Here is a 23,733-nt window from a genome sequence, read left to right as displayed (position 1 = left end):
TGATACGTCAAATGGCGCTGAAATAGGTTATATTATATATAATATTATATTATATATAATATATATATAATATATATATATAATATATATATAATATTATATTATATATAATATAATTATATAAACATAAAACATCAACAAAACAATGAACACAAACAAGCTTCAAAGTCTCAGGACACTGAATGGAAGACAGTTGTCCGCAATAAAAATAAAATAAAATCTAAAAGCAATAAAGTTGAATCGCAGGAATGTGGACAGAATGAATGACTAATCAGTTATGGTTTTGCCAACGTTTCGGAACTATTTTGTTCCTTTCTCAAGGCTAGAAAAAGTATTTTATTAATCATACATAAAAGAAACAAAACAATGTGTATACCTCATCATACAACTAATAAAACTTGTGTTTAAAATTAATAATTAGGAATCAAGAACGAACAACGGTTCTAACATATGACAGTCAATTGAATAAAAACAAACAATGAAAACGAAGTTACATATTCTGTGGTACGATAAAAATATGTTGACACATCTCCACATATTCAGTCTCAGCCAAATTAATTTAATTTAAGGAATTATACAGTGTGGAATAAAAATATAAAGGTTAATACACATACCATGACAAACACGAAACAACATGTGGAGAAAAACAATTCAGAATTGTTATCTATTAGGTGTTTTCATCCTCGATATCAAGTAATCATAAACAGTACTCAAATTATTTGTATCCTCCCTGTAATTCACTGTATCATTTCTTCTTATATGTATCATTTCACTCAAAATTCGTCTGGAATAATGTTGTTCATAATCCAGAATAGATACATTTTCAAAATCAAATCTATGTCCCTCTCTGTGTGTGTTGTGTAAGGGCAGTTTTATTTTCGGCTTCTAATTGTCTGCCATCATTCTTGTGTTGTCGTATTCTGTCCTTCAAATATTGTTTTGTTTGGCCCACGTACACTTTGTTACACATGGAGAAATATAAGACAATTCACAGAACAGAAATTCGAGTTTTCTTTCCAAAGAATGAAAAACATCAACAAACAAAAACTAACTAGACTACAACACATGCAGAACCAACCCATTACAATTAAAGAATGTGAAAAGTTCCTCGTTAATTACACTGGAGTAGAAATCCCTGAAGAAGCTCGTATCATATTAGGCATGGGACCAAAACATGGCATAGTCCCAAAAAATGTTCCGATACCAGAACTAATCAAGGATGTTGAATGTTTTATACAGGCAATACCACTCGAAGAAAATGAGAAGAATGGAGCCAGATCAAGATGTGCCAGAATAATTCAAAATTTTATTGATAAACCAAAAGCTCCAGACCCCCTCAAAATGTATTATCATATAACATCAAAATTTATCAAAGACAACCCTGACATTTTGGTAAGTAAATCAGATAAAGGTAATACAACAGTAGTTATGTACAGGGAAGAATATACTCGAGAAGTGAACAATTTACTAAGTGACAACCATACATACAGTATCTTAAACAAGGATCCAACAAAGAAAACCCAAGACAACATCAACAAATTTCTGAAAACACTCAAAGATGAGAAAATGATAACAGAAACACAATATAAAGAACTAATCAGACACAACAGTACACCTCCAAAATTATACTGCTTGAGAAAAACTCACAAACCAGTTATCAGTTTCAGACCTATTGTAAGTTGCATAGGTTCGCCAGGTTATAATGTAGGCTCATTTTTACACGGAATTTTAAGTAACGTCTTCGAAATTTAAAGTAAAGAACTCGTTCTCCTTTGTTGAAGAACTGAAAAACATCCATGTCCCAGATAATTACAAGATGGTGTCTCTCGATGTTGTATCCTTATTTACAAACATCCCAAAGTCGTTGGTTGTCCAGAGCATTAAAAAAAGATGGCAATATATAAGTTGCTTCACTGAATTGGATAAAAACAGTTTCATCAAATTGGTTGATATTATATTCGATAGCAGCTACTTTATTTTCAACAATATTTTTTATAAATAGTTAGATGGAACAGCGATGGGATCCCCTGTCAGTCCTGATATTGCTGAGTTGGTTATGTTGGAGGCATTTGAGTATGTTGTCAGTAAGCTGAATTTTTATATCCCTATCGTTGACGACACATTTCTACTCTTACCGGAAGACCACATAGAGTCAACACTTACTCTGTTCAACTCATTTCACGAAAAACTAAAATTCACTATTGAAGTAGAAAATAATAACAGCCTACCTTTCCTAGATGTTATGGTGATGAGAGAAAATAACAAAATTATTACAGATTGGTACGCTAAACCATCTAATTCTGGCAGATGTCTTAACTTTCTTTCTAATCACAGCTTCCAACAAAAGAAAAATGTAGCTACCAATTTGACTCATAGAGTTCTTTCACTAAGTCACAAAAAGTTTGAGAAGAAGAATATTATAAAGATAACAAACATACTTTTAAGCAACAACTACCCCCCTTACTATATCAAAAAAGTGATTAACAACTACAAACAAAAACGAGATCAAGTTTGTCTTACCAATAATGATAGGAACGTGAATACAGTAGTTAATGCAACAAACAACATGCACATTGGTTCACAACCTGAGATGAATGTAAAACTAAAATATTTCAAGCTCGCGTTCGTCCCTGGATTATCTTAGGGTACGTTCATACCGAAGATGCCTGGATGAGCGCGGTAGAGGTCGCGGTCGCGATCTTTACATCGATTTCAAAACAAACCTTCATATTCTAATGAGACCGTACATACCAAGGAGGTTTCACCCGTTCACCCTCGCCGCTTATCATCGCGGTTTACAGCGATGTCGATCGCTCATCCATATATCTGGATGAGAGATGCCTGGATGAGCGCGGTGGAGGTCGCGGTCGCGATCTTTACATCGATGTCGAAACAAACCTTCATATTCTAATGGGACCGTACATACCAAGGATGTTTCACCCGTTCACCCTCGCCGCTTATCATCGCGGTTTACAGCGATGTCGATCGCAGAACAAAATAATTTGATTTTATATGGCGATCGAGCTATTGCCGCGAGGTACATTGCACGCTTATTGGCGCTCTTCAAATCACGTGACATTCACCAGGGTAACGTATTTATTTTTCAGTTCGTTTGTCAGCCGTTTGGTTCATTTCGGTTATTTCGATTTGTCTTCAGTTACGTTATTTGTCTTCAGTTACAATGAATAAGGATGAACTAATAGATTTGGTCTTTAGTATTCCTGCTATATGGGATAAGCGACATAAACAACATCACAACAGGCATGTTCTGGCAAGGGAGTGGAAGAAAATAGCAGCAACATTTAAAGTGACAGGTAAGTATATTGAATAACATAGAATATTTTATGTAACTATAACATTTTTTATAATATTCAAATCATTTTCAAACTCTGTACAGTGTTATGTATTATTATCATGCTTACATATTATTAATGTGAATTTAAAGGATTGACGTCAAAATACTCGGTAAATTTTTGCCGAATTATTTTTGCTCTGTTAGTTGAAGCATTATGCGATCTAGACCTTTGTAAATTACACCTTTCTGGGATTGGTGGATAGTCTGAAATATTCATAAGATATGACTCTTTATCAATAATGATGTTATGTAGTATACAGATTGCTTTAATAATACTATCCGCAGTATCTTCGTGTGTTTCAATTACACAACTCAAAATTCTCCATTTCGCAAATAATATTCCAAATGCACACTCAACACATTTTCGAGCGCGAGATAATCGCCTATTGAAATTTTCTTGTGAGGGGTTCAACATTTGTCCGGAATAGGGTTTCATTAAGTTTTCTTTTAGGGGATAAGCTTCATCGGCAATAAAAACATGAGGTAGTTTATGGTTAGAATGAGGTATTTTTTTTTCCTCTGGGATTCCTAATTTGTTTTTTTCTAACAATTTGGAAAGTTTTGAAGCCTGGAATGTTCCTCCGTCACTCTGCTTCCCGTAGCCACCGACGTCAATAGAAATAAATCTATAGTGGTCATCAACTAGCCCTTGTAAAACTATGGAGAAGTAATGTTTGTAGTTGAAAAACATGGAACCTGAGTGAGAAGGACACTTTATTCGAACGTGTTTGCCATCTAACGATCCAATGCAGTTTGGAAAATCCCAAAGTCTTTCATATTCTTCAGATATCCGTAAAAAGTCAGCCGTTGTGGGTTGTTTCATGTGAAGTGGCTGGAACACTTCCCATAGAGCTGCGCATACTTCCTTAATAATTTTTCCCACTGTCGAGATTCCCATCCTAAACGAGAAGGCCAATGATCTGAAACTGCATCCTGTTGCAAGATATCTGTAACAAAAAATAAGTTTAAACAATAAAAAACTTTACGAAGCGAGTATAATTAATATTTTTTGCACTCTCATAAATTAATGCTCCATCTAATTATGATATTTTTTGTTGTCGTGAAAACACGGACTTTCAATATTGTTTCTTGTTACAGAAGCAGAAGCACGAAAATATTGGAAAAATATAAGACAAGAATATGGGAAACAAATAAAGAAAATTCAGGGTCGGTCAGGAGATGGGGCGGAAAATGAAATTGTTTGCCAGTGGCCTTATTTTGAAAAATTACATTTTCTGCGCGATCAGTTCACGCCTCGTCACTCATCTACAAATTTAATGCACGAAACACAGGATTCAGAGTATTCAAATGTGGAGGAATCTAATAGTGACGCTGAACAGACAAATGTGATGAGTCCTAGTTCAGAATCACATCAAGATGTGGTTGCACCTGTAAATCAGGCTTCTTCAGGTTCAAAATACTCTATATCTCGAACAGGTTATAAACGGCGACTAACGCCACAAATAGAAATTGGGAGACAGCTAGTTGATATTGAAAAAGAAAAACTAGCCTTACGGACGAATAAAATATCCCGGGACCCCAATGATGAAGATATAGGCTTTTTCAATTCCCTTCTCCCTTACGTGAAAAAATTGGCTCCTCGAGATAAATTAAAATTCCGGATGGATATGCAGAACCATTTATTTGGAATACTCTATCCTTCGAATCAGGCCCATACTACAACTCAGATAGAACACGCCCCACATACCCAATCTGGTCTTTCTCGGTGTGAACCACACTGGAATACGCAGTCTTTCCTGCCGTATGAATTACCCTCCTCCATACCCACGGATCAGACCTGAGCAGATTTAGAATCTTCGAATAACTATACACGTTTAATTTAAACTAAATTGCAATAATTAATAATGTTAATCAAAAATGTTAATTAAAAATATATTTTCACTTACCTTATTGTCACTACTAGTTTTTCTTCAGCTAAAATCGGGTTCGTATGATAGTTATTATAATTGCAACGTTCAATTTTCATTTTTATGTTGTCATATATATACTGGAATGAATCTAGACTCATTCTCATATAGGCATGAAATCTGCCAGAATGATTTCGAAGCTCTTTAAACAAGTGATGGTATTCCCCCAGGTATTGTCTTCTTTGGTTTATAGGATGGGCACTAAACCTGCGATTTGAAGAATTACATATCATCCACCACTTTTCTCCTGCAGACATGCAATCACTATCATCACTACTGTTGCTTCTGTACATTATTAAATATTCAATGAAAAAACTTCCGGATTACGTCAGCCTCTTCTAAAACCTCAAATAATACTAAAAAGCTGAAAGCTTTGACTGAAAGGAAAGCATCTTTGACATGTACAGCCAGGCATCGATGTAAACCTCGACCGCGACCGCGACCTCCACCGCGCTCATCCAGGCATCTTCGGTATGAACGTACCCTTAGGGTACGTTCATACCGAAGATGCATGGATGAGCGCGGTGGAGGTCGCGATCGCGGTCGAGGTTTACACCGATGTCTGGCAGTACATGTCGAAGATGCTTTCCTTTCAGTCAAAGCTCACAAACGAACTGAAAAATAAATACGTTACCCTGGTGAATTTCACGTGATTTGAAGAGCGCCAATAAGCGTGCAAGGTACCTCGCGGCAACAGCTCGATCGCTTATAAAATCAAACTATTTTGTTCTGCGATTGACATCGCTGTAAACCGCGATGATAAGCGGTGAGGGTGAACGGGTGAAACATCCTTGGTATGTACGGTCTCATTAGAATATGAAGGTTTGTTTTGACATCGATGTAAAAATCGCGACCGCGACCTCCACCGCGCTCATCCAGGCATCTTCGGTATGAACGTACCCTTACAGATTACATAATATATTCAAAGATTTTGGTTGCATGACATCATTCTATAACATCCTTGATAATAATAAAAAATTCTTCACCAACATAAAAAATAAAACCCCTCCTAATATGCAGTCCAATCTGGTGTATAAGATCCCTTGCCAAGATTGTAACAAAGTGTACGTGGGCCAAACAAAACAATATTTGAAGGACAGAATACGACAACACAAGAATGATGGCAGACAATTAGAAGCCGAAAATAAAACTGCCCTTACACAACACACACACAGAGAGGGACATAGATTTGATTTTAAAAATGTATCTATTCTGGATTATGAACAACATTATTCCAGACGAATTTTGAGTGAAATGATACATATAAGAAGAAATGATACAGTGAATTACAGGGAGGATACAAATAATTTGAGTACTGTTTATGATTACTTGATATCGAGGATGAAAACACCTAATAGATAACAATTCTGAATTGTTTTTCTCCACATGTTGTTTCGTGTTTGTCATCGTATATGTATTAACCTTTATATTTTTATTCCACACTGTATAATTCCTTAAATTAAATTAATTTGGCTGAGACTGAATATGTGGAGATGTGTCAACATATTTTTATCGTACCACAGAATATGTAACTTCGTTTTCATTGTTTGTTTTTATTCAATTGACTGTCATATGTTAGAACCGTTGTTCGTTCTTGACTCCTAATTATTAATTTTAAACACAAGTTTTATTAGTTGTATGATGAGGTATACACCTTGTTTTGTTTCTTTTATGTATGATTAATAAAATACTTTTTCTAGCCTTGAGAAAGGAACAAAATAGTTCCGAAACGTTGGCAAAATCATAACTGATTAGTCATTCATTCTGTCCACATTCCTGCGATTCAACTTTATTTAAAACATGGACGTGAATATTACAGAATCTAAGAGCAATGTAATATGTACAGGCATTAAAAAAATAAGCAATTCTATAATAAAAGGAGCTGCAAAAAGAAAATGGATCTATGTGGGCAGGATTCAAGGAAAGGATGTTTCGGAAAAGCAAATAAAAGACTACCTTGAAGAGATAAATGACAAGGATGAAGAAATAGAAGTAAAAAAGCTAAATACACAAGGCAACAACTCGGCTTTCAGTGTTGGGGTGCAAACAGACGAATTATTTAAATTAATCTGCAGTCCTGAAAATTGGCCTGAAGGTATTGTGGTGAGGGAATTTTCGTTTCGGAACTTATTTCAAAGGCCCGGAATCAGAAAAGAAGAACTTGTCTCCTCCCAGTGCAACTAAACGTACAGGTCCTGTTTCGGTCCTCCACCAAAATGTCCAGTCTTTAACTAATGCCATCGATAACTTAGAAGATATGGCACAATTATATAACTTGACAGCAATATGTTTGACGGAACATTGGAAAGAATATGAACAGTTAAAGAACCACAATATAGAAGGTTTTTGTATAGCCAGTGCGTATTGTCGTAGTGTATACAAACATGGAGGAAGCGCCATTTATATAAAAGAAGGTATCCAATATCAGGAAAGAAGGGATCTTGTTAAACTGTCAATTGAAAAGATCCTGGAAATCTCTTCCATCGACGTGAAGATAGGTAATAAACATCTTACTATATTATCAGTGTATACTACTCCAGGAGAAACAAAAACATTTCTCAAAAAATTCGAAGAACTTCTCTCCAAATGATCTGTTTGGAAAACAAAACTGTGATCATAGCAGGTGATTTCAATATAAATTTACTCGACAAATGTAACAGAAACACAATCCATTTTATTGACCTATTGGATTCATATGGAATGAAAGCTAGCATTAACGAACCAACAAGAACTACCTTATTCAGTAAAACCTGCATAGATAACGATGAAAGTATTGTAGCGGGTTGCTAGGACAGGTGTAGCAGGTAAGTATATACTAGGAGTTCACCTAACGTTTCGCCAACTTTATTTTGGCTTCATCAGAGGCTGAAAATACGGAAATTACAAATTTGCAGAAATTCAACATGTACAACATTAAAATTTAAGTCATTAAAGCATACAATATTAAAATACACGACAACACAATTACACAATTATATCAAAATAACATCTTCACAGGCACAACGGTATTACAAGGTTTTATTGGGAAACACTTACAGTCTCTTATTTTTCACCTTTGTCAAAATTCTTAATCTCGGAATCATGAATCGAGTACACGGAGTAAGTTTTATATTAATTTAAATTAAGGATTAATTTTTCATCACTATGCAGTCAGACTACGTTCTACCTAATGAAATGTCATTATTAGGTCGTTATTTAAACAGTTGGCTGTTGTCATACGATCAGTACACCGTCGCTTCCACTTCCGCCCGCTGGATGCCGCCCACGTATGTTCGATCAACCCCTCACTATCTTTTTCTATTTAACACACTTTTCTCTTCTTTATATTTTACTATATGAAATGTCAACTCAGTAGGACTTTATACAATGTGTTCAACTTCGCTGTGTCTGTTTTGAAGTTGCAGCTGTTTTTGTCTTTGTGAATCTCCAATATTTCCAAGATTTCTCTCTTTTCTAGGACGTGTTCCGATGCCATTACCTTCACGTTCTCGAAATCAAACTCGTGTTGGAAGTCCTTAGCGTGCTTTGCGAGTGCTGTGGTTTCTTTATTGTTTTTAATGTCATTAGCGTGTTGTTTCGCTCGCATGTAGCAGTATTGGCTTGTGTTACCTGTGTATGTTATAGGGCATTGCTTACAGGATATTTTGTAAACTACATCTGATTTGTGCCTGTTATCTGTTTTAGATTTTAGCTTTGTGTATATTTGATTGTAGTTATTCTTCTGGTTATATAAGCCTAGTTTTATTTTATGTCCCTTCAAAGCTGTTTGTATTTTCTTGTCAACTGTGCCCACTGCAGGAAATTTATAATATTTGACATCATCATCTTTGTACTTTATCTGATTGCTGGAGTAAAAGATCTTGTTAATGAGCTGTTCTGGGTAATTATTCATTTTCAGTAATTTCTTGATTTTATTAAAATTATTATGGTGGAATTTTTTGTCACTGAGTTTAAGGATTCTGTATTTTGCGCTGGTAATGATAGAGACCTTGTGAGACATCGGGCAAGTGGAATGGAAATTCAGAACTCTGCCGGAACTGGTAGGTTTCATATATAGGTCAGTAACGACTTTATTATCCTCTCTTATCAGCAACAGGTCTAGAAAAGGTAAACTGTTGTTTTCTTCCAGCTCCATTGTGAATTGAATTTTGGCATGAATGGAGTTGAACAAGTCCACTGTCTTTTGGATGTCATCTTTGTGAACTATAAGGACTGTGTCATCTACATAGTATCTGATCCATTCAATTCTGATGTCCTCTTTGTTTTCCAAGGCTTTGTGCACTATGTAGTCCATTATGAGATTACCCAGGCTTGGACTACTTGGACTTCCCATACTGCATCCATCCAGTTGCTGGAAGTGTTCACCCTCATATTGAAAGAAGCTATTCTCAAAAATATGTTTTATAAGTTGTCGGAACATACTTTTTGAGGAAATGGTTGTATACGCTTTTAATGTACTCCATTTTATGTTAATTATTTCAATTATTAGATCTTTGCAAATTGATGGAAAGAGGCTCACAACATCTAGAGACATCAATATAAAGTTGTCAGGTATGTTGACTCGTGTTATTTGATCTCTGACATCACAGCTGTTCTTCAGATTATAGGGTAATGTGCTGCCTACTTGTACAAGGATGTCATGTATATATTTAGAGATGTTATATGTTGGAGATCCTATTGCTGACACGATCGGACGGAACCTTAAGGGACCTTTTTTGTGTGTCTTCGGCAGGGCGTAGATTTTAGCTGGAATGCTATTGTACCTTTTCAGTTTTTTGGACTTGTATTCACTTATGTGTCCTTGTATGTGCAACTGAGATATTAAGTTGTTAGTTAATCTTTGTGTTTTCAGAGTAGGATCGTTATTTAGTCTTCTATATGTTGCAGGGTCATTCAAGATGTCATGCATGTTGTTTTTGTACATAGTTGTTGTCAATATAACGCTGGTTTTATCCTTGTCCGAGTTGGTAATTATTATTTCTGGGTGTTGTTTCAAGAATTGTCTGGTTTTTTTCAATTCTCTATTGATTGGGATTATTTTATTTTTATTGTTATTATTTTAATGCTTCTGATTATTGATGGCCGTGATTAGTTTAGCTCGGATTTTGTTTTGTTCCGTGTACTCTATGTCTGACCTCAGCAGTATGTACTCAGTATCCTTGATTATAGTTGGGATCATCTGTTCAAACTCTGTTTTAGTCAGAGGATATGCAAATTTGGGACCGAAACTTATGATGTTCAATACATCTTTTGGTATTTTAATGTCGGTCATGTTTTTGACACAGTTATTCAGTTCTTGTTTTGTAAATGGTTTTTGCATTTCTATTAGGTTCTTGAGTTTTTTTTGATTACTAATTTTTATTCTTTTAAAGATCTTATCTGCATGGGTGTCTATGGTCAGGTGCCAACTTTGCAATAAGTTGGAAGGCAAGATGTTTTTCAATTCATGTGATAATTTGTTTATTTCCTTGTTAATTTGTGTGTGTTCTCAGTGTGATATTTTTATTTCAATGTTTAACAATGATTTTCTGAAACTATTGTAAGTTTTATCTATGATATGATGGAAATGTCTTGTAAACGAATTCAGGTTAAAAATACATTTAATGTTACTAACTATATGTTTCGGATAGACACCGTTCTGTCTGCACTTCATAAGCAATATTTTCTGATTAGTGATGTGTGCACCTTTGTTCTTAAGGTTAGTAAGGCTCTTCATCATTCCACAAACTTCCTCTCCATATAGTCTTCTAAGATCCGGATATGTCGCCATAGGGGTGTAAGGGGGAAGGATGCGTTTTATAGCCTCTCCTCTCAAATGCCAACCTCACCTACTCGCGGTGCACCCTGTTCTTACGAACGAGGCTCTGGCGACCGAACATGAGCGGTATAACTCTGTTTCCCACAATTACGTAGCCTAAACATTGGCTTGAGCAGGAAATGGCTCTCTGCGTTGCTCAAGTTACGTCTCAGACCTTGTCGTCTCAGGATACCTGTGCCACAAGATAATCTAGTCGTAGCCGCAACCAAAGTTGCACTGACAGCGTTACCAGTGCAGCTTTTGAACACCTTCTAACGCAGCTCCTACAAAAAGATGGATCAGTCGAACAGGACAAAATTCGTATCCGGAGGTAAAATACCCTCCCATTCGGGTCTCCGGGGGAGGGCGCCTGAGCGAGTGAATCATCGAATAAACACCAATGAAAAGCACATAGCTTTTGCAGCATGGAACGTCAGAACCTTGCTAGACAACCCCAAGGCCGACCGACCAGAGAGGCGTACTGCCCTAATCGATAAGGAACTGCAACGAACATCCATTGCAATAGTTGCTTTAAGCGAAACACGCTTTTCGGACGAAGGTAGCTTGGTAGAACAAGCGTATACTTTTTTCTGGAAAGGCTTGCCGGAAGGCGAAATCAGACAACATGGCGTAGGCTTTGCCATTAGAAACGACCTGGCCGCCAAACTTACCGAAAATCCAGTTGGTATCTCAGAACGTTTAATGACCCTACGTTTTCCTGCAGCGAATAACACGTTTGTGAACATCATTGCAGTATACGCACCCACTTTGAACTCCTCTGACAACTTAAAGGACACTTTTTACGAAACACTCGTTGATGCATTAAGTAAAATCCCAAAACGGGAACGAATTATTCTCCTTGGAGACTTCAACGCTAGAGTGGGCAGAGGTCAAGACTCAGAACTATGGCCGGGAATAATAGGGAAACACGGCACAGACAGCATCAATTCGAATGGAGAACGTCTGCTGGCTCTTTGTGCAGAACACAATCTGTGTATAACGAACACCTATTTTATTACGAGACCCAATTCAAGGGGGACCTGGCGCCACCCGCGCTCAGGGCATTGGCATACCCTCGACTATGTGATCGTGAGAAGGAAAGATCTGAAAGAGGTGTTGGTCACTAAACCCAGAGCAGATCTGGAGTGCTGGACTGATCATAGGCTGGTAATCTCGAGAATGAAAATCTCAATGCGCCCAAAATACCAACGCAAGCCGAAGTATCTAAGAGAGCGCCTTCAAATATCCAAACTACAAAACCCTTCTACAAAGGACAGATTCGCAGCTGCCGTCAAAGATAGCCTAACACCATCGGAGTATAACGACGACATTGAGACTCATTGGCTCCGTTTCAAGTCATCCCTTACAAATACAGCGAAAGAAATACTGGGCACAGAACGCTCCCGAAAATCCCCAGACTGGTTTGCCGACAGCGAAACTCATATCGCACCCCTTTTGGACGCAAAACACAAAGCGATGAAAACCGCAATTAACAAGCCTGGCGATGTTGCAGCCCAAATAGGTTTCATAAACATAAAACGCGAGGTCCGTCAAGAAATAAGAAAAATCAAGGACAGCTGGTGGAAAGAAAAAGCTAGGGAAATACAAGCTTACGCCGATAACCATGACTACAGGCGTTTTTTCGAAGCTATTAAAACTGTTTACGGTCCAAGCAGAAAAGCTAGCTTTCCTATAAGAGATGCTCATGGAGCTATTCTAACTGATGATAGAAAAATTCTCGAAAGATGGAAGGAGCATTACTCACAGGTCTTGAATCAAAATAACGACTCGGATTTATCCATTTTAGACCTGCGTCCCGCGTATAGTCCGATGACATCGCTTGATGACGAAATTTCAATGTCGGAAATCATAAGCGCGATTAAAAATATGAAAAATGATAAGTCACCTGGTCTAGACGGCATTCCGGCGGAGATATTCAAAGCCTTGGATGAGGACATTGTCAATAGTCTCCTAATACTATTCCGCAAGATCTGGGAACAGGGAGATGTGCCACAAGACTTCAGAGACGCTTTAGTTATCAACCTCTATAAGAACAAAGGCGATACGTCGAATTGCAACAATTACAGGGGCATATCGTTGCTTAATGTGGCCGGTGAAATTCTCTCGAAGATTATGGCTAATCGTCTGGTTCCACTCTTAGAGAGGCTTTTACCTGAATCCCAGTGCGGCTTTCGACCAAATCGAGGTACGGTGGACCTAATTTTTACACTGCGACAGCTACAAGAAAAGGCCCGTGAACAACAATCAAGGATTTATACAGCCTTCATCGATTTAAGCAAGGCATTCGACTCGGTGAATCGGAGAGCGCTCTGGAAAATCATCGCGCGTCTAGGAGTACCCGAAAAATTCCTAGCAGTGTGTAAAAGCCTTCATACCAACAACACCGCTAGAATACAGCATAATGGCTCTACAACCGACCATTTCTCAACCAACTCTGGAATAAAACAAGGCTGCGTATTAGCGCCTTTACTGTTCAATATTTTCGCCATAGCTGTGTCGATAATTGCTGACATGAGCATGCCCGTAAGAGGTGTTGGGATAAGATTCAGATTTGATGGAGGCCTGTTTAACCTGAAGCGCCTCAGAGCAAAAACCCGTACCAAGTTTATCACGGAACTTCAATATGCAGACGACTGTTCACTCATCGCTAGCAGCTCAGAGGATCTACAGATAATGATGGACACTTATAAACATATATACGAAGCTTTAGGCCTTAGACTCAATATTGACAAGACCAAAATCCTGGTTAGTCCGCCAGAAAGCCTTCAAACAGATATCAGCCTGGACAATGAAACTCTAGAACAGGTCGAGCAGTTCAAATACTTGGGAAGCTTCATAAATACTAGGGCTAACCTTGACACGGAAATACACAACCGTATCAATTCGGCATCACGGGTATTCTGGAAGCTGTAGGACAGAGTGTTCCAAAATCACGACCTCAATCTGAAGACCAAGACAGCTGTTTACAGAGCAGTGGTCCTCCCAACGCTTCTTTACGGAAGCGAAAGCTGGACTTCCTACAGGCGACATATTGAACAGCTTGAACAGACGCAGCAACGTCATCTAAGACAGATAATGCACATCAGATGGTTCCACAAAGTTTCGAATGCAGAAGTCTTGCAGCGCGCGAGTTGTACAACAATTGAGACTCAAGTAACGAGGGCCCGACTCAGATGGAGCGGCCACATTCTGAGGATGCAAGACACAAGACTCCCCAAAATAGCTCTATACGGCGAACTCACTGAGGGAGCCCGGAAACCAGGAGGCCAGTATAAGCGGTTTAAGGATACACTACATCAATCCCTAAAATCAGTTAATGCTAATCATAACTGGGAACAACTAGCGTTAGACAGGTCACAGTGGAGGTCTTTGGTCCACAGTTATAGTGGAGAATCGAGAAGGATACAGCGGCGGCCAGATCTGGTTGGAGACTATCCATGCCCTGAGTGTGGAAGGATCTGCAGGTCACGGTTGGGTTTCTTTAGTCACAGGAGGGCACACAGTCGCAACTAGCACTATTTTTTTTTTTTTTCTTTTTTTCCTTCTTCTTTTTGTAGATTTATTCCCGGTAACGGGATACAGCAATGACAATGACAATGATGTCGCCATATCCTAGAATTATATGTCTGTATGTTTCGCGTCCCCAATATTATGATGAAAGTATTGTAGCGGGTTGCTAGGACAGGTGTAGCAGGTAAGTATATACTAGGAGTTCACCTAACGTTTCGCCAACTTTATTTTGGCTTCATCAGAGGCTGAAAATACGGAAATTACAAATTTGCAGAAATTTAACATGTACAACATTAAAATTTAAGTCATTAAAGCATACAATATTAAAATACACGACAACACAATTACACAATTATATCAAAATAACATCTTCACAGGCACAACGGTATTACAAGGTTTTATTGGGAAACACTTACAGTCTCTTATTTTTCACCTTTGTCAAAATTCTTAATCTCGGAATCATGAATCGAGTACACGGAGTAAGTTTTATATTAATTTAAATTAAGGATTTATTTTTCATCACTATGCAGTCAGACTACGTTCTACCTAATGAAATGTCATTATTAGGTCGTTATTTAAACAGTTGGCTATTGTCATACGATCAGTACACCGTCGCTTCCACTTCCGCCCGCTGGATGCCGCCCACGTATGTTCGATCAACCCCTCACAATCTTTTTCTATTTAACACACTTTTCTCTTCTTTATATTTTACTATATGAAATGTCAACTCAGTAGGACTTTATACAATGTGTTCAACTTCGCTGTGTCTGTTTTTAAGTTGCAGCTGTTTTTGTCTTTGTGAATCTCCAATATTTCCAAGATTTCTCTCTTTTCTAGGACGTGTTCCGTTGCCATTACCTTCACGTTCTCGTGCCAACTTATTGCAAAGTTGGCACCTGACCATAGACACCCATGCAGATAAGATCTTTAAAAGAATAAAAATTAGTAATCAAAAAAAACTCAAGAACCTAATAGAAATGCAAAAACCATTTACAAAACAAGAACTGAATAACTGTGTCAAAAACATGACCGACATTAAAATACCAAAAGATGTATTGAACATCATAAGTTTCGGTCCCAAATTTGCATATCCTCTGACTAAAACAGAGTTTGAACAGATGATCCCAACTATAATCAAGGATACTGAGTACATACTGCTGAGGTCAGACATAGAGTACACGGAACAAAACAAAATCTGAGCTAAACTAATCACGGCCATCAATAATCAGAAGCATTAAAATAATAACAATAAAAATAAAATAATCCCAATCAATAGAGAATTGAAAAAAACCAGAAAATTCTTGAAACAACACCCAGAAATAATAATTACCAACTCGGACAAGGATAAAACCAGCGTTATATTGACAACAACTATGTACAAAAACAACATGCATGACATCTTGAATGACCCTGCAACATATAGAAGACTAAATAACGATCCTACTCTGAAAACACAAAGATTAACTAACAACTTAATATCTCAGTTGCACATACAAGGACACATAAGTGAATACAAGTCCAAAAAACTGAAAAGGTACAATAGCATTCCAGCTAAAATCTACGCCCTGCCGAAGACACACAAAAAAGGTCCCTTAAGGTTCCGTCCGATCGTGTCAGCAATAGGATCTCCAACATATAACATCTCTAAATATATACATGACATCCTTGTACAAGTAGGCAGCACATTACCCTATAATCTGAAGAACAGCTGTGATGTCAGAGATCAAATAACACGAGTCAACATACCTGACAACTTTATATTGATGTCTCTAGATGTTGTGAGCCTCTTTCCATCAATTTGCAAAGATCTAATAATTGAAATAATTAACATAAAATGGAGTACATTAAAAGCGTATACAACCATTTCCTCAAAAAGTATGTTCCGACAACTTATAAAACATATTTTTGAGAATAGCTTCTTTCAATATGAGGGTGAACACTTCCAGCAACTGGATGGATGCAGTATGGGAAGTCCAAGTAGTCCAAGCCTGGGTAATCTCATAATGGACTACATAGTGCACAAAGCCTTGGAAAACAAAAAGGACATCAGAATTGAATGGATCAGATACTATGTAGATGACACAGTCCTTATAGTTCACAAAGATGACATCCAAAAGACAGTGGACTTGTTCAACTCCATTCATGCCAAAATTCAATTCACAATGGAGCTGGAAGAAAACAACAGTTTACCTTTTCTAGACCTGTTGCTGATAAGAGAGGATAATAAAGTCGTTACTGACCTATATATGAAACCTACCAGTTCCGGCAGAGTTCTGAATTTCCATTCCACTTGCCCGATGTCTCACAAGGTCTCTATCATTACCAGCGCAAAATACAGAATCCTTAAACTCAGTGACAAAAAATTCCACCATAATAATTTTAATAAAATCAAGAAATTACTGAAAATGAATAATTACCCAGAACAGCTCATTAACAAGATCTTTTACTCCAGCAATCAGATAAAGTACAAAGATGATGATGTCAAATATTATAAATTTCCTGCAGTGGGCACAGTTGACAAGAAAATACAAACAGCTTTGAAGGGACATAAAATAAAACTAGGCTTATATAACCAGAAGAATAACTACAATCAAATATACACAAAGCTAAAATCTAAAACAGATAACAGGCACAAATCAGATGTAGTTTACAAAATATCCTGTAAGCAATGCCCTATAACATACACAGGTAACACAAGCCAATACTGCTACATGCGAGCGAAACAACACGCTAATGACATTAAAAACAATAAAGAAACCACAGCACTCGCAAAGCACGCTAAGGACTTCCAACACGAGTTTGATTTCGAGAACGTGAAGGTAATGGCAACGGAACACGTCCTAGAAAAGAGAGAAATCTTGGAAATATTGGAGATTCACAAAGACAAAAACAGCTGCAACTTCAAAACAGACACAGCGAAGTTGAACACATTGTATAAAGTCCTACTGAGTTGACATTTCATATAGTAAAATATAAAGAAGAGAAAAGTGTGTTAAATAGAAAAAGATTGTGAGGGGTTGATCGAACATACGTGGGCGGCATCCAGCGGGCGGAAGTGGAAGCGACGGTGTACTGATCGTATGACAACAGCCAACTGTTTAAATAACGACCTAATAATGACATTTCATTAGGAAGAACGTAGTCTGACTGCATAGTGATGAAATATAAATCCTTAATTTAAATTAATATAAAACTTACTCCGTGTACTCGATTCATGATTCCGAGATTAAAAATTTTGACAAAGGTGAAAAATAAGAGACTGTAAGTGTTTCCCAATAAAACCTTGTAATACCGTTGTGCCTGTGAAGATGTTATTTTGATATAATTGTGTAATTGTGTTGTCGTGTATTTTAATATTGTATGCTTTAATGACTTAAATTTTAATGTTGTACATGTTAAATTTCTGCAAATTTGTAATTTCCGTATTTTCAGCCTCTGATGAAGCCAAAATAAAGTTGGCGAAACGTTAAGGCGCGTATACATCTGAGCAAAATAGCCGAATGAGCACGCCGCACCGAATGAGCGTTTATGCGGACAATTTTTGGTTTCCGACGCACGAACAGCATGAGCATGTGTTCGGAGCCGCTCCAACGGATGTGTCAGTTCCGTGCTTACGAACGATGGAAAACTTGGGTTGTGCTAGTGCCTCTTTCATTATTCTATACGAGTTGCTGAAGAAAAAGAGACGACGGCGTTCTAGATTGTCTTCACAATTATATTTACAAAGAAGTCGAGACCGTAGCCTCAACAACACATTTTTATTGCGCGACATTCAAAGTGAGGGAGACGGCAGACGATTCAAAAATTTTACAAGAATGTCAGAAGCAGATTTTTCATTTCTCCTGGATGCGATTAAAGACAAGATATCCAGACGAGATACTGAGTTCCGAATGGCAATCCCTGCGGAAGAACGTTTAGCGCTAACACTGCGGTTCCTTGCAAGTGGCGATTCATTTACAAGTCTCCAGTATATGTGGAAAATATCCAAACAATTGATATCCAGAATTGTTCCAGAAGTATGCGAGGCTCTTGTTGACGTTTTAATGGAATATATTAAGGTAAGTTTATATCAAATATTTTATTAAAAAAGTAAAAAGCCTTACAGAACTTTTCTTTATTATAATTATATTAAATAAAAATAAACTCTTAGTTAAATAAAAATAAACTCTTAGGTGAATGAAAATAAATTCTCAAAAATAAACATAACTCTAGATAACAAAAGGATATAAAATGGGAAACGGAAACAAAATACAAAATCCTACAACGAAAATGTTACTTACTAGGACCAGTTTCACAATCATAGTTCTCAAAGTATGATGTTAGGTTGGAATCTGAATTATATCGGGAGCTCTGAGGAGTTGATGCTCTGGATAGAGTGGGATTATGCTGTGGGGATTGAGCTGCTTCAATTGGGGAACGAGCAGAAAATTTTTGGTATGACGAGAGTCTCGTGTGAGTAAGCTGGGATGGTTGTGTGTTTGTGTGTTGCGAGTGTTGAGCGGGTTCAGTTGGGAAATATGAAAAATGTGGGGGAAACTGTGGGGACGGGGTGAATTCAGTTGCAGCACTATGTGGAGACTGAGCGATTAGGGCGAAATTATCTCCAGGACCACGGTCATTGTAGCGCATCATTTCTATTTCGAATATCACAGAACTTATTCTATGTTTTGCAACTGCACGAAGTTGGTGATCCAATTCACGAATCTCAGTCGCAACATAATCTCCAAACGTAGTGCACTCATCCTTTGGTTTAGAAGATGCCGCTGCAGCTGTTTGCAGGTAATCGAAAGCGAGTGCAACCCTGGAATCTGTCTCATTTCTTTTCCGTTTGACGGGGTGGAGATGTTTCGGTGATTTGAATACTTTAGTTTGTCGTGGCCTGCGTATGACTTCAGGTTGGGCTTCGATGTCTTCTAGCAGTACGGACGAGTCTGTGTTTTGTATTGCTTCTACGTCTCCTTCGGGGCTGTTGCTGTCATCTTCATTGTTCTCCACCCGCAGACTCTAAATAACAAAACATACATATAATTAAATGATAATATTGGAACGAGTGGCTGAATAAATACGAAAAATAAAACGTTATGCAATGTATGACAACAATTTTCTTCTCTTTACAGCTGCCATCGTCACCTGCAGAGTGGGAAGAGATCGCCCAACAATTCGAAAATGTATGGAATTTTCCTAACTGTTTAGGCGCTATCGACGGTAAACATATCGTTATACAAGCGCCAATAAAAAGCGGCAGTGAATACATAAACTACAAATCGCAATTCAGTATTGTACTAATGGCACTGGTAGATGCTGAGTACAATTTCACCTTCGTGGATATTGGTTGTCAAGGACGAATCTCAGATGGAGGTGTTTTTAACAACTGCAAACTGTATCACAAAATTGAAGACGGTTCCTTGAATATTCCTGCACCTAAACCCCTTCCTGGAAGATCCCTGAAATTGCCATACGTGTTTGTCGCAGATGCAGCATTTCCATTAACAGAAAATATTATGAAACCATACAGCGGCTATCATCCTAAAGATACAGCAGAAAGAGCTTATAATTATCGGCTTAGCAGAGCACGCCGCATAGTGGAAAATGCGTTTGGAATCGCTTCCAGTGTGTTTCGCGTTTTGAGGAAACCTCTTCTTTTAAAACCAGAGAAAGCCACACTGATAGTTATGACGGTTGTGTGTCTTCATAATTTTTTGCGTAGAAGTAAAACTTCAAAACATTTATACTCTCCAGTTGGTTCTTTGGATACCGAAAAAGAAGGAGAACTAATTCCAGGAACGTGGCGAGCTGAAGAAAAGGAACTCGCATCTCTGCTACCACTCAAGAACATACCTCGCAGAAACAAAGAAAGTGTAGCCGCAATAAGGAACGAATTTGCCAAATACTTCAAAGAATCGGGAGCACTAACATGGCAAAATAAATATATGTAATCATGTATAGCATGTATGTACTCGTATTTGTTGAGTATCACACATTTAAATGAATTTAATAGCATACTTACATTCACTGTTCTTCGGGGTTCATCCCTTTCGCCCAGAAACCGGAAGCTGTCGTAAGCGAACCATTTTGAAATGTAAACTTCATCGGTACCTGCGAGTAAAAAAAAACACGCATTTTCTAAAAAGTTATTTTTCGAATAATTTCAGACTCACCTTTTCCCGTCCCAATATTTTTCTTTACTTTCGCTTTTTCGCGCCGGTACGATCCCTTCAGACTGTCTATTTTTTTTTGTATTTCACCTACGTCCTTTTGAAAAATTTGTGAGATTTCGCGCCAAGCGTCTTCTTTTTTAATTTTGTTGTAATAATTTTCGTGGGTTACTCTCCACAAAATTGGGCGGTTTTCATATTCTTTTATTAAATTTAAACACGTTTCTTGCGAGAAATCCATATTGGAGCGTGCGCGTTCGCTTCGAGGCAAAGAAGTCAACTAAACCCGTCCACACTGAGCACGAATTCTCTTTGATGGACCGACAAATTGCGGATCGGATCCGCGCCACATGAGCGCGTTCGGTGCGGTATGTTTGGTCCGTCCACATCTGCATGCTCATTCGGCGCGAAGTGCTCATTCGGCTGTTTTGCTCAGATGTGTACGCGGCTTTAGGTGAACTCCTAGTATATACTTACCTGCTACACCTGTCCTAGCAACCCGCTACAATACTTTCATCATAATATTGGGGACGCGAAACATACAGACTGCATAGATAACATTCTCATTAACCAACAAGACTTCAAATCAAAAGTAATTGAAACCCATATTTCAGATCACGATACAGCACAAATCATAACAATAAACGAGCAGATGCAGCAAGGCCAAAAATGTCAATATAGAAGAATTATAACACCAAATCACATGCAAATTTTAGCTGACAGTCTAAAACTTCAGGACTGGAGCATCTTATACCTGAGGATGAAATAAATGAACAATGGAATACCTTCACAAATACATTCAAAAGCCACTTGAGTCAAGCATGTCCTATAAAAAAAATTCAAGCTAGTAAAAAAAATCTCCCTAAACCAAACAATGAAAAAATAACAAATTGTAAAATCAGACTTGATTTATTGCACACATGTAAATCTTTTAATCCTGTCTTTATGGAGGCATATAAGGAGGTTAAAAAGGAGTATGATGAATTGCTCAGAAACAAGAAGGGCAATAAATTCAAGCAACATATACTAAATTCTGACAACAAAATGAAAACACTTTGGAGAACAGTAGGAAAAATAAAAGGTAATAAAAATTATAATACAGACATCCCTGGAAACCCCATAGAAACAGCTGACAAATTTAATGTCCACTTTGCAACGGCAGCAGAAGAAAAAATTAAACATCAGAAAAATGTGCCATTTCAACACGAAATTGAAAGAAATAATATTACCTTCAGATTCCATCCAATAACAGAGGAAGATACATTGAAATTAATAGGAAGGCTCAAAAATAAGAACAGTTCAGGAATAGATGACGTCCCAATAAAAACGGTAAAGTACTGTATGAAAGAAATAGCTGCTCCACTTACCTACCTTATTAATAATTCCATGAAGTATGGTATATTTCCAGAATCTTTGAAGCAAGCACTTATAAAGCCGATATACAAGAAAGGAGAAGAGACCAACCCCGAAAGATATAGACCAATTAGCCTGCTTCCTACCTTTTCAAAAATATTGGAGCTAGCCATTTGTGAACAACTAGTTACTTTCCTCACCCACGAGGAAATTTTGAAATCAGCACAACACGGATATGTTAAGGGAAAATCTACAACTACAGCAGCATTCGAATTCATCCAAGACGCATTGAATGCTTTAGAGGACTCTAAAATCGTAATGGCTCTGATGCTAGATCTATCTAAGGCCTTTGATACCTTAACACATGATTACATACTGGCAAAAATGGACTACTATGGAATAAGAGGAATAGAGAATGAATGGTTCAGATCCTACCTATCTGACCGTAAACAACGGGTAGTTATTGAGGCTGATGGTACAAAAACTATATCGGAAGAGGTATGCATACAACTTGGTGTACCACAGGGGAGTATTTTGGGTCCTATATTCTTTATCATCTTCATCAATGACCTATCCAACAGAATACAGCAACATATGATAAATTATGCTGATGATTTCAAGTTAACCTTGAGTGCAAATACCATCCCCGAAATTTTAGACCTAGTGAAAAACGCTCTAGAACAAACTATGCAATGGTTCCAATCCAACAGGCTATGTATGAATGTAGAAAAAACTTGTGCCATTCTTTTAAAGACTGCTCAGGCTTCACAGACACTATCTCACATCCAACTCGATAACAACAAAGTTACTCTTCAAAACACTGGACGCTTTCTAGGTCTCGTGATAGATGAAAATTTAAACTGGAGAGAACATATATCAAGTTTTTTGTTAATCTATGTCAAGTCGACCATGAATGTGAATGTTCAAGTGGTGCATCTCTCTCAGTCTAACTTTTTGCATTTGTCTTTCATGATGAACCATATGAAATATGGATTAACTGCATCATATAGGCCTCCTTCTACTGACGTAAGACTTTATATTGAGAAATTGAATGAATATTTGATAAACTTGAGTTCTGGGGATGTAGAAATTTTTTTGGGTGAAATTAATATTAATATTGGGGATACAAATAACTTGGATGTATTAACATGTGAAACTTGTATGGGACAAAATGGTTACATTTCTGAGATAAATTCTCCCACTCGGGTAACTGATAGTTCCGCCACTATAATAGACCATATATATTATTACGTGAAACGTAAAAATAGTTTTCGAAAGAATTTTTCAGTTAGTTCTGGTATTATTAGAACTTCGATTACGGATCACTGGGCGGTTTTTTTATCCATTAAATCTAGGATTATTGATAGTCATAATTCACAAGCTTTTAAAGCGGTGCAAACATTTCTAGACAAGGATAAATTGTTGTGTTGGATGATTCTGACCCCCAGACGGCTTGTTCTAACTTTGTGTGTTCTTTAAAAAAATATATAAAGGAATCATCTTATACAAAAAGTGAGACAGTAAAAAACAGCCTTGGATCACGTCTGGGCTAATAACATCTATAAAGCGACGAGATAAAATGAAATTATGGCTGAAAAAGAATTTTACTGTTGA

The 23,733-nt window shown here is 37.4% G+C and overlaps 3 protein-coding genes across 3 annotated transcripts; all 3 read left to right on the top strand.

Moving 5' to 3' along the window:
- The first annotated feature begins 2,868 nt into the window (after positions 1–2,868).
- On the top strand, positions 2,869–5,157 carry LOC123314042. Its single transcript, XM_044899154.1, has 2 exons — positions 2,869–3,314; positions 4,454–5,157. The coding sequence occupies exons 1-2, from the start codon at positions 3,182–3,184 to the stop codon at positions 5,155–5,157; spliced, it is 837 nt and encodes a 278-aa protein (XP_044755089.1). The 5' UTR covers positions 2,869–3,181.
- Positions 5,158–7,458: 2,301 nt separating this feature from the next.
- Positions 7,459–21,535, top strand: LOC123314040. Its single transcript, XM_044899153.1, has 2 exons — positions 7,459–7,781; positions 21,381–21,535. The coding sequence occupies exons 1-2, from the start codon at positions 7,541–7,543 to the stop codon at positions 21,533–21,535; spliced, it is 396 nt and encodes a 131-aa protein (XP_044755088.1). The 5' UTR covers positions 7,459–7,540.
- On the top strand, positions 18,222–20,592 carry LOC123313143 (protein ANTAGONIST OF LIKE HETEROCHROMATIN PROTEIN 1-like). Its single transcript, XM_044897882.1, has 2 exons — positions 18,222–18,669; positions 19,729–20,592. Exons 1-2 carry the CDS (start codon positions 18,232–18,234, stop codon positions 20,545–20,547), a joined length of 1,257 nt encoding a protein of 418 aa, XP_044753817.1. The 5' UTR covers positions 18,222–18,231; the 3' UTR covers positions 20,548–20,592.
- Positions 21,536–23,733: the final 2,198 nt, after the last annotated feature.

Source organism: Coccinella septempunctata, chromosome 5 (assembly GCF_907165205.1).
Source record: "Coccinella septempunctata chromosome 5, icCocSept1.1, whole genome shotgun sequence".
NCBI classification, from domain to species: domain Eukaryota; kingdom Metazoa; phylum Arthropoda; class Insecta; order Coleoptera; family Coccinellidae; genus Coccinella; species Coccinella septempunctata.
Note: the sequence above shows the minus strand (reverse complement) of the source record. Positions and strands in the feature narration are given on the sequence as shown.

Excerpts from the sequence above, each read along its gene's own strand:
- LOC123314042 (XM_044899154.1), top strand. The coding sequence starts at position 3,182 with ATGAATAAGGATGAACTAATAGATTTGGTCTTTAGTATTCCTGCTATA. Across the intron at positions 3,315-4,453 it reads AGCAACATTTAAAGTGACAG|AAGCAGAAGCACGAAAATAT; the intron begins GTAAGTATATTG and ends TTCTTGTTACAG.
- LOC123314040 (XM_044899153.1), top strand. The coding sequence starts at position 7,541 with ATGGCACAATTATATAACTTGACAGCAATATGTTTGACGGAACATTGG. Across the intron at positions 7,782-21,380 it reads TTCCATCGACGTGAAGATAG|ATCACGATACAGCACAAATC; the intron begins GTAATAAACATC and ends CCCATATTTCAG.
- LOC123313143 (XM_044897882.1), top strand. The coding sequence starts at position 18,232 with ATGGAAAACTTGGGTTGTGCTAGTGCCTCTTTCATTATTCTATACGAG. Across the intron at positions 18,670-19,728 it reads TTTTAATGGAATATATTAAG|CTGCCATCGTCACCTGCAGA; the intron begins GTAAGTTTATAT and ends TTCTCTTTACAG.